This window comes from Rhamphochromis longiceps, linkage group LG17 (assembly GCF_057381845.1).
Source record: "Rhamphochromis longiceps isolate RC_006_pf linkage group LG17, R_longiceps_female_GT1.1, whole genome shotgun sequence".
Classification (NCBI taxonomy): Eukaryota; Metazoa; Chordata; class Actinopteri; order Cichliformes; family Cichlidae; genus Rhamphochromis; species Rhamphochromis longiceps.
Window position 1 is genome coordinate 38270595 of NC_140573.1, and position 14902 is coordinate 38285496.

Genomic DNA, 14902 nt, shown 5'->3' on the forward strand with positions numbered 1-14902 from the left:
ACCGTAGTAAATAAGCACAAAAACAATTGAACCTATTCCATACCGTCACTGTCATTATATTATGCTGCTATTCATACTGTCATTATATTAATGCTGCTATCCTGTATATATTGTACATACTATTGTTTGAGTACTTACGATTGTTTTTTTTTTGTACTTTTTATATTTTACATTTATATTTATTATTGAAACTTGCACCAAGGGAATGGCACTCCAATTTCGTTGTACTCTGTACAATGACAATAAAGGCTATTCTATTCTATTCTATTCTATAGTATTTCTTTGCGATCAGTGTGGATAAATGAGACATAATATTGAGAAATTGCACTCACCTTACTTCAGACTATCCTGGCTGTTTAGCATCTGTTTTATAAATGGTGGGTATATTAAATGTGGACTATAAAACACTGACTTTTGTGAGCTATAATACTTGAGAATTTTTGAGGGGACTTTAAAGGTTTCTAGGCAAAATATTTTCAGTTGTAGCCTACTCCAATAAACTAAAGCAGTGTTTAGCCCATGAATTAAAATGAAATTGGGTACCTAAGTAAGTAAACACTTTTTTTTCATAGTTTGGAACATTTGGAGGAAATCCCACACGCATATTATTTTTGCTCCTACATCAAGGTAGGTAATTTCGAATACAAGAGGAACATAGCAGTGAGACCAGTATATGGTGACTAGTGCAGTGGAAACATAAGCAGAGATGTCACAGAAGGGATTTCACATTAGCTGTGTAAACCACAGACAGCCGCAAGAAGTGATAAAATGGACACAAATGGACTGAGAGTAAAGTCCAGGCTTTATTGCACTTCCCTTCAAAAGAGGAATTGCATGTTTGATTCAGGAGCATCAGAGTGACATAAATTTTGCAAGAATATCTGTCAACTTCCTTTGGCAAGTGAAATATGAATACAAGGACGTAAGATCACTGCTGTCAAAGGGGATCTGAATGGGTTTGGTTCATTGGTTTCCCACATTTGGACCGGCACATTTTGGCAATGGAGGCACAAAGGATCCAATAGTTGAGCTGTTGGAGGCAATCACTACCAGCACAAAGAGCTGCAGTCTGTCCAAGATGGCCCATATAAAGTTAGTGGCTCTTGTATACATAGGCTGTTGCTGTATTTATGTGTTACGATCAAAAATGGCTACCGGCAAAGAAAGGTTATTTAATTTAAGAAAAACAAAAAGGGCATTTTCAGCCACTAGCCTAAATTCATGTAGCTCCTTTTGAAACTCTGTTATTCTAGAGTCCAACCTGTTTATGAGTGTGATAATATTATCAGCTTATATAACTATTTTCCCCCCGTAGAGGCATTTACAACAGCCAATAAGTGGAAGTAAAATAAAGAAGAGATAACCATGTGAATCATTTGTTGTATAGTTTGTCAGTGAGCACTTTGTTTGGAACGAAGTGATATGATCAGCTGGTTGCTGATATGATGGGCGAAGCGTAAATAAATAAGTAAATAAATAATTATATATATATAGAGCAGATGTTAGCGACATCTTTATTATTAGTATTGCTCTTAAAAATCCTGTATTGGTTAGACCTGAAAACTTTAAAACACACAGAGTGCAGCGCTCCAATTATCACACCCTCCAGCTTGTTATGGAGCTGTGTTAGCCAGCTCACGTGCTTCGTCACTGTTGAATGCTAGCAGCAAAAATAAAAGGTGTATAGTTCTCAGAGTAACACAGCAGTGGCTGCAAACCTTAAGGAAGTCTCTGAAACTGTTTGGTCAGAAAGCGTCTTTGACACCCGGCTCGACCCCTGGGCTTGGAGAACTTGTGACTTTTCCCAACAGGAAGTAGTCTTGTCTTGACCTTTGTGAGCAAAGAGATTCTCAAAGAGGGAGCCATCATAGCCTTGTCTATGAAGTGTGTAGGACTGAAACTTGCAGCTGTTTTCATTAAGGATTAAAGTACCAAAATGTCTTAATTAAACATTTTACCTGTGAAATTTGATTGACTGGACATCAGTCTTAAATCAAAAATGCTATCCTTTATGACAAATCAAATCCTGACAATAAAGACAGCAGGACCATAGAATCGGACATTCATTGACTGATTTGTTGCAGCTCATTTTGGGGCCTTTTTTCCAGGCAAGATGGCCAAATGCTTGCATGAGTAGTTGCCATATTGTACTGTTCAGAATTCCAAAAAGAAAAAGCCAAAAGGCACAATTCTGCCTTACCTTTTTCAAAGTGTGCCAAAATGAACAATAGCTTTTCTTCAGAACTGTGCTCTTGAGTTAAATGGTTGAAAGTATTTACCAAAGGAATGAAGTTTAACTGACCTCCTAAACTCCATTAAATTTACAAAAGATCCTTTTTGTTCCATTACCAAAGGAAATTAGTATTGCTAAGACCGGTGGCTCTCAATCCTGTCAAGTGCTGCTGAATATCTACCTTTCAAGGTACCTGAAGGGCCACTTCATTGACTTTGCACTTCATTGCCGTGTTCTTCTTCAAATATGACACACTTAAAGAAATGACTGCAGTAATCCGTGCTCTTTTTGACAAAATCCTGCACCTGGGTGATAGTCGTGGGTGGAAAAGACACTATTTTACCCACACTTGGGCCTATTTATATAGTAATCCATCTTACTATTAAGGAAGTGGAGATTCTAATAAAATAAGTCACGGATTTAAGTGCATAAGTGCATTTACAGTATCAAATTTGTATACATGAAGTCACAAAGTTTGGGGTGTCGTACACATCACTACGTGACGAAGGGGAAAGAGAGGGACTACCAAGCACTTTTCGGCTGGTAGAGAGACGGGAGCAGTCGAGTGAGGATGATCTACCAATTGCAAGGTCAGTCGATTGATCCTGTCCTACCGGTCCATACCATGTGCAAGATACTAAATCACAGGTTGCTCCTGATCCATCTAGAAAAAAACCCAATGCATATGTGTGTGACTTAGTAAGACTTGTAATAGGAAGTGTTTTGAGAAGTCAGCTTGAGTAGAAAAAGCGCTGTGCAAATACCTGTCCATTTACCATACGTCATCAGCCAGTTCTTGCAACTACCTAGATTTTTCTAGGCATGGGAATTAAAACCATAGCTTATGAATGCAACAGTTACACAAGCAATGTTCGTGCTTGTGTAATTGTTGTCTTCACTGCAGAAGGGTGTGGACAGAAGCATGAGAAACCTGCCTTGTCCGATTTAAAACCAAAGCATGCATTGGTATGTGAAAGTGTATTAAAAGAAGTGTCTGGATTAAGAGTTTTACTTCCTGGTGGGGGAAAAAAAAAAGCCTAAATAATTGGAACGAGCATGAGAGAGACTGTAGGGTGATGGTGTTGACCAAAGTGGTTTCCATTCGGGGGAATCCGGACTGTTATGATGTGACTCAAGCAGTCACATGAAAAATCTGTTTTTGTTTTTGAACTTTTTTCAGAGTGAATAATCGCTCTTTGGGTAAACTGATCAAATCTGCTAGAAGTCTTATAACAGAGTTACAAGTTCAAAAAATCCACATAACATTTAGTATACAATCCTGTCTGACAACTTCAGGGATGGTGTAAAAAGTCTTCAGACTGGTCTTGCCTTTTAATAGTGTTCCCTTTTGCATCGCAGGTGTTAATTCATCTCACGTGGGTTGAGTGGAAACTAGTGGCAGCCGAGGCCCTGAGGATATGAATGTTTCTGGCTCAGTAGAGAAAGGCACTAACGGTGCCTGAGCCGGGGATTACACGCACACTTGGGGCAAAGCAGCGCACTGCCATTGCCAGGGTTTGAGGTTCAGAGTTAGATGGCAGGGTTGGAGAACTGCTCATTATGTTTCTCCTGATCCACACTGCATGTGAGTGTGTCTTTGAACTTGGCCTTGATCCCATGCCAGTTAAGCTGCCCGCTCCCTTGTTGGGAAAAAGAAGCCTGAGCAAATACCTAAGAGCTTATTTACAGTTGGCTAGCAAAATGCACATAGTACAAAAGTATGATCATGTCGATTTCTCGGTGGAAGGAGGACTAAACCAAGTTAAAACCAAATAGAAACAGACAGAGCTCAGTCGACAGGTACATCAGGTTAAGTTTGTTTATTTGGTTCTAACAGCAGAAAAGAGAACTCTGTACGTAAACACACAAAGAGAGTGTTAAAAACCAGTCAACATCGTCCTTATTCGTGCTTCTTTGTTCCTTATTGTTTTAGCATTCTTCCTCTTTTTCTAGATGAATCTGCTTTTCTACCAATCAGCATTCAACCTGTATACACTGTGTCACGATATACTGTCTAGCTTTTAGGAGTTCAAGGGAAACTCGGAACAGGTCAAGACCTTTAACATGTGATCAGGGACAAACAATTCTGCCACTGGGCAGGTTTTTAAAAAAATGGGCAAAAGGTCAAGGAAGCTCCAAGAGTCACTTAACAACCATCCAAGCATGGCAAAAGTAACTGACAGATGTCAGTAATTAGCTTTACAAATGTTCAAAGTGATTAAATAAAAGGCTGCAGGAACATTAATATTCCCTTTCAGAGTTCTTAGGTATCAGTGTAGCAATGAAAACAAACATCTGAATTCTCTCCTTCGTGTGCAGGATTTCTAGTTATTGGGCAAAAAAAAAGACTCTTTTCCCTCCAGTTCCTGAAAAGCTGACTTTTTGCAGATAGCAGACCTCTTCGGTTTGCTGTAGCACACTGAGCCCTGTGGTATGAATAGGCAGCACACACATGGCTGACTACCAGTGCCAAGATTCTTTTCAAGCACAAAGAAAAGTATGTCAGAGCAGAGAGGATCTGCCTTGTATGGCCGAGGGCTTAGCATGTAGCTTAGGGACCGCACTGAGCTAAAAAGTGGAGAATTTATGTGGGGGTATGTGCTCTGTGTATGTGGTGAAGCGATTATTGTGTCCTTGTGTGTGCATATCTGAGGATGTGTGTATGTGCCAGGGTTATTAGAGCAGTGTTAGAATTCGGGAATGCTAGCCATTGTTTCCAGTTTCTTCCCCAACTAGGTTCACTGGGGTGTCGGTTTTGTTTGTTTCTTGTGTTAATTTGACCAAGTGGTTCAGAGGAACACCCTGACTGTTTTGTGTGGCAACGGCTGTGAATGCTCATGTATATGTTGTATTTTTGTTTTGTATTTTAAATAAATTTGCATAGATTTCAGCGAACCTGTTTTCTTTCACTTTTCCCTCTCACTCTGGGGTATTGTGTGTAGAATTTTTAGGGTGAAAATGAATTTGATCCAATGAATCTAGAATACGGTGGCAACATGACAAAATGTGGAACAAGTAAAACACTGTGAATATTTTACGGATGCACTGTGAAAAGATAGTATCATGAGTGTGGTTGTTGGGGGGTTTTGGCGGGGGGTGCCTTTGGGGGAATTGATTTGCCTACTTCTTTGAAGATATCATATGTTTAATGTTTTGTTTTGGATTCAGGCCTGGGAGCTTAGGATGATACGTATGTAAATGTGTAAAATACAAGATAAGATTTTTCTGATTATATTTCTCAGAGTTTTAGACACAATTCAGGCACAAGATTGGTACTGAGATATAAAACAAAGTGCAAATTCAGAATTTCACAATGAATTATCTGGAACCTGTTACAGCTGTTTATCTTTGCCTTATGTTATTATCACTATCATCATCATCATCACCAGTCACAGAGTGTGGCCGCTGAGGTACATGGTGCTTAAACCAATGCTCTGCTGGCTCAATAACTGCAGAGTTCCAAACCACCTCCGACATTCAGATCAGCACAAAAACTGCACCGGGACCATCATGGTATAGCAGCTCCTAAAACTGCAGTGTGTCGGTGGCCAATTACTTTTGTCCATATAGTTTATGTAAAAACATCCAAATTTTCTAGCACGTTCTGATCTGAATATATTGTGTTGAAATTTCTGCTTATGTGAACTGAAAGCTTTGAATTGAAAATTGTAAATCTAGTGGTTGATTTGTATGATACATGGACAACCAAACGAATTTTGGCGTACAGGCCAGAGCTCCAGTTTAACAGTTTAAAAATGGAATATAAAACTTTTGGTATTTTAATTCAATACCAACAATCGGTTTGGCAGGAGAACTAGGTGCTATTTTTCAAATAGTTTTTTTTCCTGAAATAAAGCCATTACCCACATGGCCATAACTCTTCTTCCTATTTGTCAAAGTGTGAATATCGATGGCCATAAAGTTATTCATGCCTGCATGGCGTATCATCTTTATTTGAAAAAGAAATGAAATCCTATTCCCTCAGAGTCCCAGGGGAGAAATAATATGTCATGCTTCCCTCCCATCCATTTCACCATATCAGCTGAATAAATTTGTAGGAGAGACTGGAATGCCTGTATGTGACGCAGTTGAACAGGTCACTTAAAACTCAATGCAAGTAATATTGTCCTTCCATAGTACAAAAGTGCACAGCTGAATTTGTTCTGCTAGTAGCCATGCTCGGGATTTGAATATTTAAATAATGAAATGGTTCAAAGGGAAATTTGTCTCGTCAGGCCTGGCAATATTTAGGCATCAAATTCCCAGCACTGGGTTCCACCTTCTTAAAATGATTTTTAAGGATTATATTGCATTGTCTGTCACATAAGTGTGTTCACATTAGTAAGGATGTGAAGATGGATGAATGCATTACCAACAAATCCTTTAACACCACTTTTCAACGCAGGGTTCTTTAATGTCACTTAGGAGCCCTTCAAGTCAGCTGAGCTGCCCCGTCTTGTTACTGCCAGGAGGTACCAGGTCACACTGTGCTCAGAAAATTTTGTTAAACCTCATTCTCACGCTTATGGGGGACATTAACAAAGGGATGTATTTTCTTCCCAAACACTCACAACCTCTTGGGACATGACAGTGTTATTCCCATTCATTTTGCTCCTTGTGAAATGAATTCCAGGCTGCTGTTCTGAATTTGGATACAGTATCCAACAGTTTTGACATTTTAGAGGGAAATCTAAGCTTACTGATTTATTTGTTTATTTTTGCAGTGGGAAATGAAAACAACCCACTGATGTATGATTACAAGTTATCAGGCTTACATCTGAAAACATTTCTGTACTTGGAAATAAAGAGAAAAATTAGCAAGTATACAGAGTGATTTATCCAGCATGCTTATTCACTCCCCTTTTAAGTCTGTTTTAGTCTCCACCAGTTTATAGAGAGGATAAAAGATGACTCGGGTTATTGACTCAAGCACTTTGTTCATTTCCACAGTGGAATAAGACGAGTTGAATGGCAGTATTATCAGCTAATGCTGGCAATGGATAATGAACCTGCTTTGCAAGGTGTATCCATGATGTACCTGGAGATTGAATGGAATGCTAATGTGGTTACCAAAAATTAGTCTTCTGACAAAATGTAACTCAAACCCAGGATGCACAACCTCAGGTCTTACTGCCTGAGGTAATTTAAATGAGTGAGTAATATAAAAGTGCAGTCCTATGCATTTTTCATAAATGACGCAATTTGCTATAGATACCAAATGCGCTGATGTGTTTGTTTCTCCTCTAAATTTGAGTGAATATACAGGACATTTACATCAAACAAACTAGAATTTCTTCGAGGAGACAAACGGTTACATTCTTTGTTCTAATTTCTGATCATCAGAGGACAGACGTGGCACCTGTGGCATGCTCGTTGCTTGGTGGGGTCCTGTTATGGATGTTCAGGCTGAGGCTTGTTGTTTTGTCCATCTTTGTTTTTTTTATATATATAATGAGACACAACATGAGGCTGCGTGCTTGTTGACTTCCAACTTGTCAGTCACAAGTTGCTGAACAATGAGGTCTTCGTTTGTGACTCACATGGGGACCACGGTTTGCAGTGTGGACTTCATGCTATGTTTCAGTGCAGATTGGGATTGGCCACTTGAGGCTTGGTGAGACAGCCTCAAGAAGCCAGTAAGGGAAATGCTGCTGTTTCCAGATATTCCCAGTTAGCCATTTGGATACATCTGGCTGTTTAGCTGCTAAATGCTCTAATTTCTTAACCAGCTACTAACTTCAGTTGCTTGGTGCTGGGCAGGGAGCATACAATAGGCTTATCATGGCTTTCTGACAAAACACCTGCATGTTACATTGGTAAACGGGGCTGATAAGAGCAACAATAAAGGGAGTGGAGAATAAAACTAAAATATCGATGTGCCACATTCTCAACGGTGTAGAGGGGAATTGCAGTTGAATGATTATTCTTTGTCAGCTTGGCTCAGAGTGACCCCTTCCACAGACCACTTAGTTTCAGGATCTATTGTCCATATGAAGAAAAAAAAAGATACCGATTACTGGAGATTTATAGATTACAGCATGCATCACGAATGCTTTTGTGTATAGTTTTGTGTGCTTTGGTCATTGTGGAATGGAGTGAACTAAAAGAGCCATTTCATGTCATTTCAGTACACAGCTATTCTGTTGAGGTGTGTGAAATAGTTGCTGTCCGCAAGACAGAAGACGATGACCAAGACGCTGCACAGACTGGGAAACATCAAAAAAAGACAAAACAGCTGTATCGCTATGCATTCACAGGTATGACATTTACAGAAGCATTTCATTATCACTAGTTTTATAAAAGTTATGCAAAGCCCAAAGTAAAAAATGTAGCATTTTTGTCTTTAAAAACCCGCATCAGTATCTATCCTATGTCTCAGTCTTATTAAAGTAAAAACTAAACTGATAAAGTAGCCACTTTAACCTCTGTTGCTTCTTCCAACAACTGAACCTGAGGCCAGTCTATATCAATGTCGCCTTGAATTTCCTGTAGTATGTTAATGCTACATTGCAGTTGCACTTTGGTTAAGCGTGCCAAGAGGCTGTGTTTAGTGCCACAAGTCGCAAGTGATGTGACACTGGGAATAAGCCTGTAGACAGCTCCATAGTCAGAAAGTAATGCATTAACAAGAGAGTCCCTCACAGCTTAGCAGACTGGGTCTAAGATGGCAGCATGCCAGCGACTTTGGGGCTAATGCTTGATTTGGAGCCATTAGATTATATCCAAACAAGATCGGATTTACATTATGTATCGCAGCCAAATGTTAAAAATTACCTCACTAATGTGAGCGTTTACTGGCAATGAAGTGCGTCGAGTCTGACACGACTGCATTTCCACAGTCTGTGGAAACTTGGCTTCAAAGACGCACCCCATCACTTACATCCTGATTATGTAACATATTAAAGGATAATTTTGCACCCACTCTGAGCGTCTCTTTGCATACCCCATGGTGAGTACGAGGTACGGTTAGCGATTTGGACAGCACAACTTTCCTGAAAAGTTAACTTTTCTATCTGATGAAGAAAATGCTTAGTGTGATAATTTCACTTTGAAATGCTTAGCGAGTGAATCTGCTGTCAAAGTGCTTAGTGAGTGAATTTTTCCTTCTTAATGTAAATATTTCAGTAATGTTCCTAGCAGGATATTATGGGACTCTGTCTCTACTTTGTGTGTGTGTCTGATTATGAGCACAGCCCTGTTTCATTTAGGAAACTAATTTCTTCATGCTTTCATTTCTATTTCATTTCTTTCATTTTAAAGGATTATTCTATTCTATTTCTGACATAAGCGCATATCTGAATAATCTGTGTGTTAAGGATAAAGCCCAGGTTTATTCTCAGGGCAAGCCCCCACTGTGCCAAAGCCAGGTAATATGGTAAATGACAAAAGTAGGAATTGTTAAAAATACCTGCCTACTAAATAAACTATAGGTCACAAGCGATCTGGGTATTTTATGATTATGACTTTAAGCAAGGCAAAATGATGTGAAAAGAAGACATTATCAGAGGCTTTGTTTAGCACATTTGGAGGCATTTGTCTGATAAGATGGTCTATGGGAATGATAAAAGCATCTTTCGTCTCTGATTTTTGTTGATAAGTGGTCTCTGGAGTGTTCTGTTTTGTTTCTTTACAGTTTCCTATGTGCGAAGGACACAACAGCACCAGTGGCGGTGTAGTGAGGTCACCTTTCACTGTGACAACCAGGCACTCTGCGAGGAGTGGGTCCAAGTTACAAATGAGCAGCTGTCACTACTCAGTATGTGTCATCTGATGTTCTGTAAAAGATATGGGTTTGTACTTTGTACTTGATGTACTGACCCGACGCACCATGAAAGTTGTATTTTAGCTAAGTGCACGCGGTCATTAAGGTCCACTCTTACTGGAAACTGTGTATTAGAAGGTTGGCACGGTGGTTAGCACTGTTGCCTCACAGCAAGAAGGTCCTGAGTTCAGTTCCACCATCAGGGGTCTTTCTGTTCTTCTCCCCATGTTTGAGTGGGTTCTCTCCGGGTACTCCGGCTTCCTCACATAGTCCAAAGACATGCAGTTAGTTATGATAGGTTAACTGGAAACTCTAAATTCCCTATAGTTGTGAGGGCGAATGGTTGTCTGTCTGTAAGTGTTAGCCTGTGACTAATGATTTTTGAATTTTAATTTAGAAATAGGGCTGCCACAAACGATTATTTTGATAGTCGACTAGTCACAGATTATTTTTGTGATTAGTCGACTAATCAGATCGTGCATCCATTGGACGTAAAACGTACATCTTATTGCACCAGCATGCGTCTGCACTTATATAATTATCATTAGCTTACAGCTTTAAGTGTTTAGGGTATGTGCTAACTAAAAATAAAGACAAGATGAGAGTTTATTAAATTTTAATGACATTTGCAGATTGTTTCGATGGAGTTTAATCTGCTTGACGTTTATTCAGCTGTGTAAAAACTATAACTTTAATCTCAGCCAAACCGATTTAATCAGGAACAAATAAAATACTAAAAAAAGCCAAACAATATTATTTTTAAGTTCTCCAAGTGACTTATATATCATGTTTAACCTGAGTAGCGAAAGACGGTGGTGGGTTTGAAAACGATTTGCCGGGAGTCCGGTGTTCTCACGGGCTCTAGTGAGCCTTGCCCCCGGCTAGCTATCGAGCTAGTGGGTAACAGACATCTCTGAAAACGTTGGAGCGCTTTTGAAAGTATGCGGTGTCTTGATAAACTGAGCAGATATTTGAGGTTTACACAGCTACATTCTCGCCTGAAAACATGTTAATCGTTTATTTTGTGACCCAGAAAGAATAATAAGAGTAATATTAAAACTAAATAGCTGCCGCCATTGTTGACAACTGAGCTGGGCCGCGCTATGAATTCTGGGACACAGCTTCTTCTTCTTCGGGGTTTAACGGCAGCTGGCATCCTTGTACATGCAGTGCTGCCATCTTCTGTTTCAGTCCGATATTACACTCTTAAATACTACTACTTATTCCTGCGTCTTTTGTGATCTTACAAAGCGTCAAACGATGCGTCGACTATTAAGTTAGTCGTCCACGATTTTAATAGTCGACGTAATCGTGACTAGCCGACTAATCGTGGCAGCCCTATTTAGAAATATTAAATAAAAATAATAAAAATAATTAGGATAGCTAATGGGCGGTCCTACAGTAAAAGAGAATGGCATATACAGTATATAACTAAAAACGAACATAGCAGCACATTATCCATCAACATGTTTACAAAATAATTAGCTTGCTAAATGTAATGTTTTTTGTGTACTAACAGATTACATGGTGATGCAAAGTTACTAGACTATTATTCAAGCATATTGAGTTTGCATTTTATTTTTCACCTGAGTGCAAAATGCTCTCTTATGCTCTGGGTTTAATAAGCATCACATGATTAGGCTGTACAGAATTTAGTGTTTAACTAACATGCTGAAATAAGAGTGGAAGGTGGGTTTAAGCCATTTAAAATGGTCCTCTTAGTCCCATTTCACTTGGCAGGATGAATCGATTCAAGGTAATTAACCACTTTCATTTTGAATAAGTCGCTGCATCTTCAGTAGTATTAGTCACACACCTTTACATCGCCCATTTACAATCCATTTATGTAATCTAATGGAACTTTTGTCTTATTGCCAAACAATATGGCACCCTATATTTCTTTGTACTCATTTAACACTTGATCCAAATCCATTCATTTTCACTTTGAGCATCCCATGTATCTTAGTTTGTTGTCCTAAATGCACTCCTCCACAACAGCCATAAACAAGCCATTTAGTATTCTCCATCGCAGCTCTTTGTAGGTTTATCACCGAATGATGCAGTGCCTCTGAATTGCTTTGCACTCCTCCTACAGTCAGTAGACACACCATTTATTTCTTGAGCGGCATGTTTTTGGGACAAGTCAGGTTGACTGAGCATTTTGAGAAAGGTCTCTGGTTAATGAAAACTTCATCAAGCTTTTGTCAGCTGGACATTTGTTTCAAAAAAAAAAAAAAAAAAAAAAAGGTAAACTACACATTTTAAAAGATGATCTCATGCCCCTCCCTGTTTTTGCAGCCAATCGACCAAAGAGCCTTCTGGTATACATCAATCCATTCGGTGGAAAGCGTCGTGGGAAACGTATTTACGAGCAGAAGGTGGCCCCAATGTTTCGCCTTGCCGGCATTGCGACCACTGTGATTGGTGAGTCCCTATCAGTAGCATTCCTCAACATTTAAATAAAAAATGAGTCTTGATGGTTGCCATATAGATCTCCACTGCCACTGTGGCCTCTCGTGGGGACTGGAGAGGCTTGCAAGGATATGATTTGGCTTATAGTGCCATTAATCATGCCACCACCTTAATGGAAGCTGTGATAGTTGATAAGCTCGGGTATCCAAACACATCTATTATTCAATAAGTGTTTGTTACAGCTACACATAGTCTGGGGTATTGATGGTCCATCAGAGGGACCGCTATTCACCTTGGGCTTCCTACAGCTGCTGTAGGTTACAGGATTGTGTGTGTGTTGCTATTATATGCCTGGTAAACAGAATTACTGTTGAAATATTGTTTTTGGTTTTATAGGCTCATTTTGCTTGCTAGTATACAGTAGCTGAATTAGGTTGAGGTTTTTTTTGGGGGGGGGGGGGGGTTGCCAGCACACTTATGCCTCTTCTGACCATTAATCTGCTCGATAGGTTCCAGTGAATGTTTCAAAGGTGAAGTACTTTCCTTGTCTTGTATTTCAAAATGCATGTAATAGAGTGCTTGTTCTACCAGTCAAGCCACAAAGTGCCTAGTTATTTTGTCAGTATATTCCCTTTCATTGAATGCCTACTAATGCTTGCCATTTGATTTGTTTCCATAGTTACAGAGCGTGCCAATCATGCTGAAGACCACTTGAAAACAGAGGCCAATCTAGATAAATATGACGGGTAGGTACTTAAGCTAGGTAGCTCTTGCTTTTAGGCTTTGAAAACTGGTTCTTCACCGGGACATGAACTTGACTCTTCTTTGTTTGCTCGTACTTTAATAAAGCTACTGAGAAACTCGGCCATAGTTTGTATTAACCTCTGCTGTATTGCAGTCTGTGTTGTGACAGATTACGGATACAAAGTTCTTTGTGTTTCTCATATTTAACAACGGGAAAATATTCTGATCATCTTAATCACTAACCTTCTTTGTCAGGACATTTCTTAAATCTCTCTATGCCACAATAAATGCTTACAAAGAAAATTTATTGGTTTATAATAATAATAATAAAAGAAGATTAAACTGAGTAGATGTTGGATGTAAGTGCTCTAAAAGCACTCCAATGTAAGATTAACGGTTTGTAGCCATGTTAACTCTTTGAGATATAAAGCTTAAAAACACATCAGTCTGGTGGTTTATATTGGTAGCTGTTGATGCTGTTTCTTTTGTAGAATGGGGGTTGTTATGTTGCCGGCATATCTATTGTTGTTGGGAACGTTCAGTTTAGTTTGGTGTTATGGTAAGACTTGAAATTGTTCAAAAGGTTTGGTGCTGTTGTGTCCTAGCGTGACAGGAAATGATAAAAATGAAAGGTTCTTTCCTTTCGTGTTTTCATTACTGGCCCGTTTCAAGGTTATTCTAGATAACTAAAATTAAACTGAAAACTAAATATAAGTGTGAAAAAACACTTTGCAAAGAAAAAGGAGATTGAGACATATCCATTAATTCAAAACTCTACCATGGTAATGATCCATAACTCAGTTTTAATGTTCAAAGCCTGGGTCATACACTGGTAGGTAGGGTCTAAAAACTCCAACAAGCCAATCTTAAAGGTTGCTTTTAAACAGTGAGGCAGGGAACAAAGGGGAGGATGGCTGTATATATGCTAGGTGGCTAATTAGCTGGTAGGAAATGTATCTGGCTGAAATATTCACAGGAAAATGGGAACAAAGAAGCAACATTAAAAGCAGGGGATTAATTTCAAAATAAAAGTGATTAAATGGATGTGTATGGTCACAAGATGAACATTCATTATGTGGGCACAAACCTCTTGTCTGATCTAATTTCACAGTCATGAAAGTTGAGCTTTTTTGCAAGTGGAGTAACACATTTTCTACAATTACTGACAAGTAGGGCTGCCACAAACGATTATTTTGATAGTTGAGTAGTCACTGATTATTTTGGGGATTAGTCAACTAATCAGATCATGCATCCATTGGATGTAAAACGTACAGCTTGTTGCACCAGCAGCATCTGCTCTTATATAACTATCATTAGCTTACAGCTTTAAGTGTTTAAGGTATGTACTAACTAAAAATAAAGACAAGATGATAGTTTATTAAATTTTAATGACATTTGCAGATTGTTTCGATGGAGTTTAATCTGCTTGACGTTTATTCAGCTGTGTAAAAACTATAACTTTAATCTCAGCCAAACCAATTTAATCAGGAACAAATAAAATACAAAAAAAAAAACAAACAATATAATTTTTAAGTTATCTAAGTGACTTATATATCATGTTTAACCTGAGTAGCAAAAGACGGCAGTGGGTTTGAAAACGATTTGCCGGGAGTCCGGTGTTCTCACGGCTCTAGTGAGCCTTGCCCCCGGCTAGCTATCGACCTAGTGGGTAACAGACGTCTCCGAAAACGTCGGCGCGCTTTTGAAAATATGTGGTGTCTTGATAAACTGAGCAGATGTTTGAGGTTTAC

General features: G+C 39.0%; 1 protein-coding gene across 1 annotated transcript in view; it reads left to right on the top strand.

The window, feature by feature from the left end:
• Positions 1-14902, top strand: part of cerk (ceramide kinase) — a 53386-nt gene that overhangs the window by 7831 nt on the left and 30653 nt on the right. Inside the window, exons 2-5 of the mRNA XM_085387093.1 lie at positions 8362-8490; positions 9867-9989; positions 12294-12419; positions 13087-13153. Of these exons, the coding sequence (XP_085243219.1) occupies positions 8362-8490; positions 9867-9989; positions 12294-12419; positions 13087-13153 (445 nt within the window). The remainder of the gene's footprint in view (positions 1-8361; positions 8491-9866; positions 9990-12293; positions 12420-13086; positions 13154-14902) is intronic.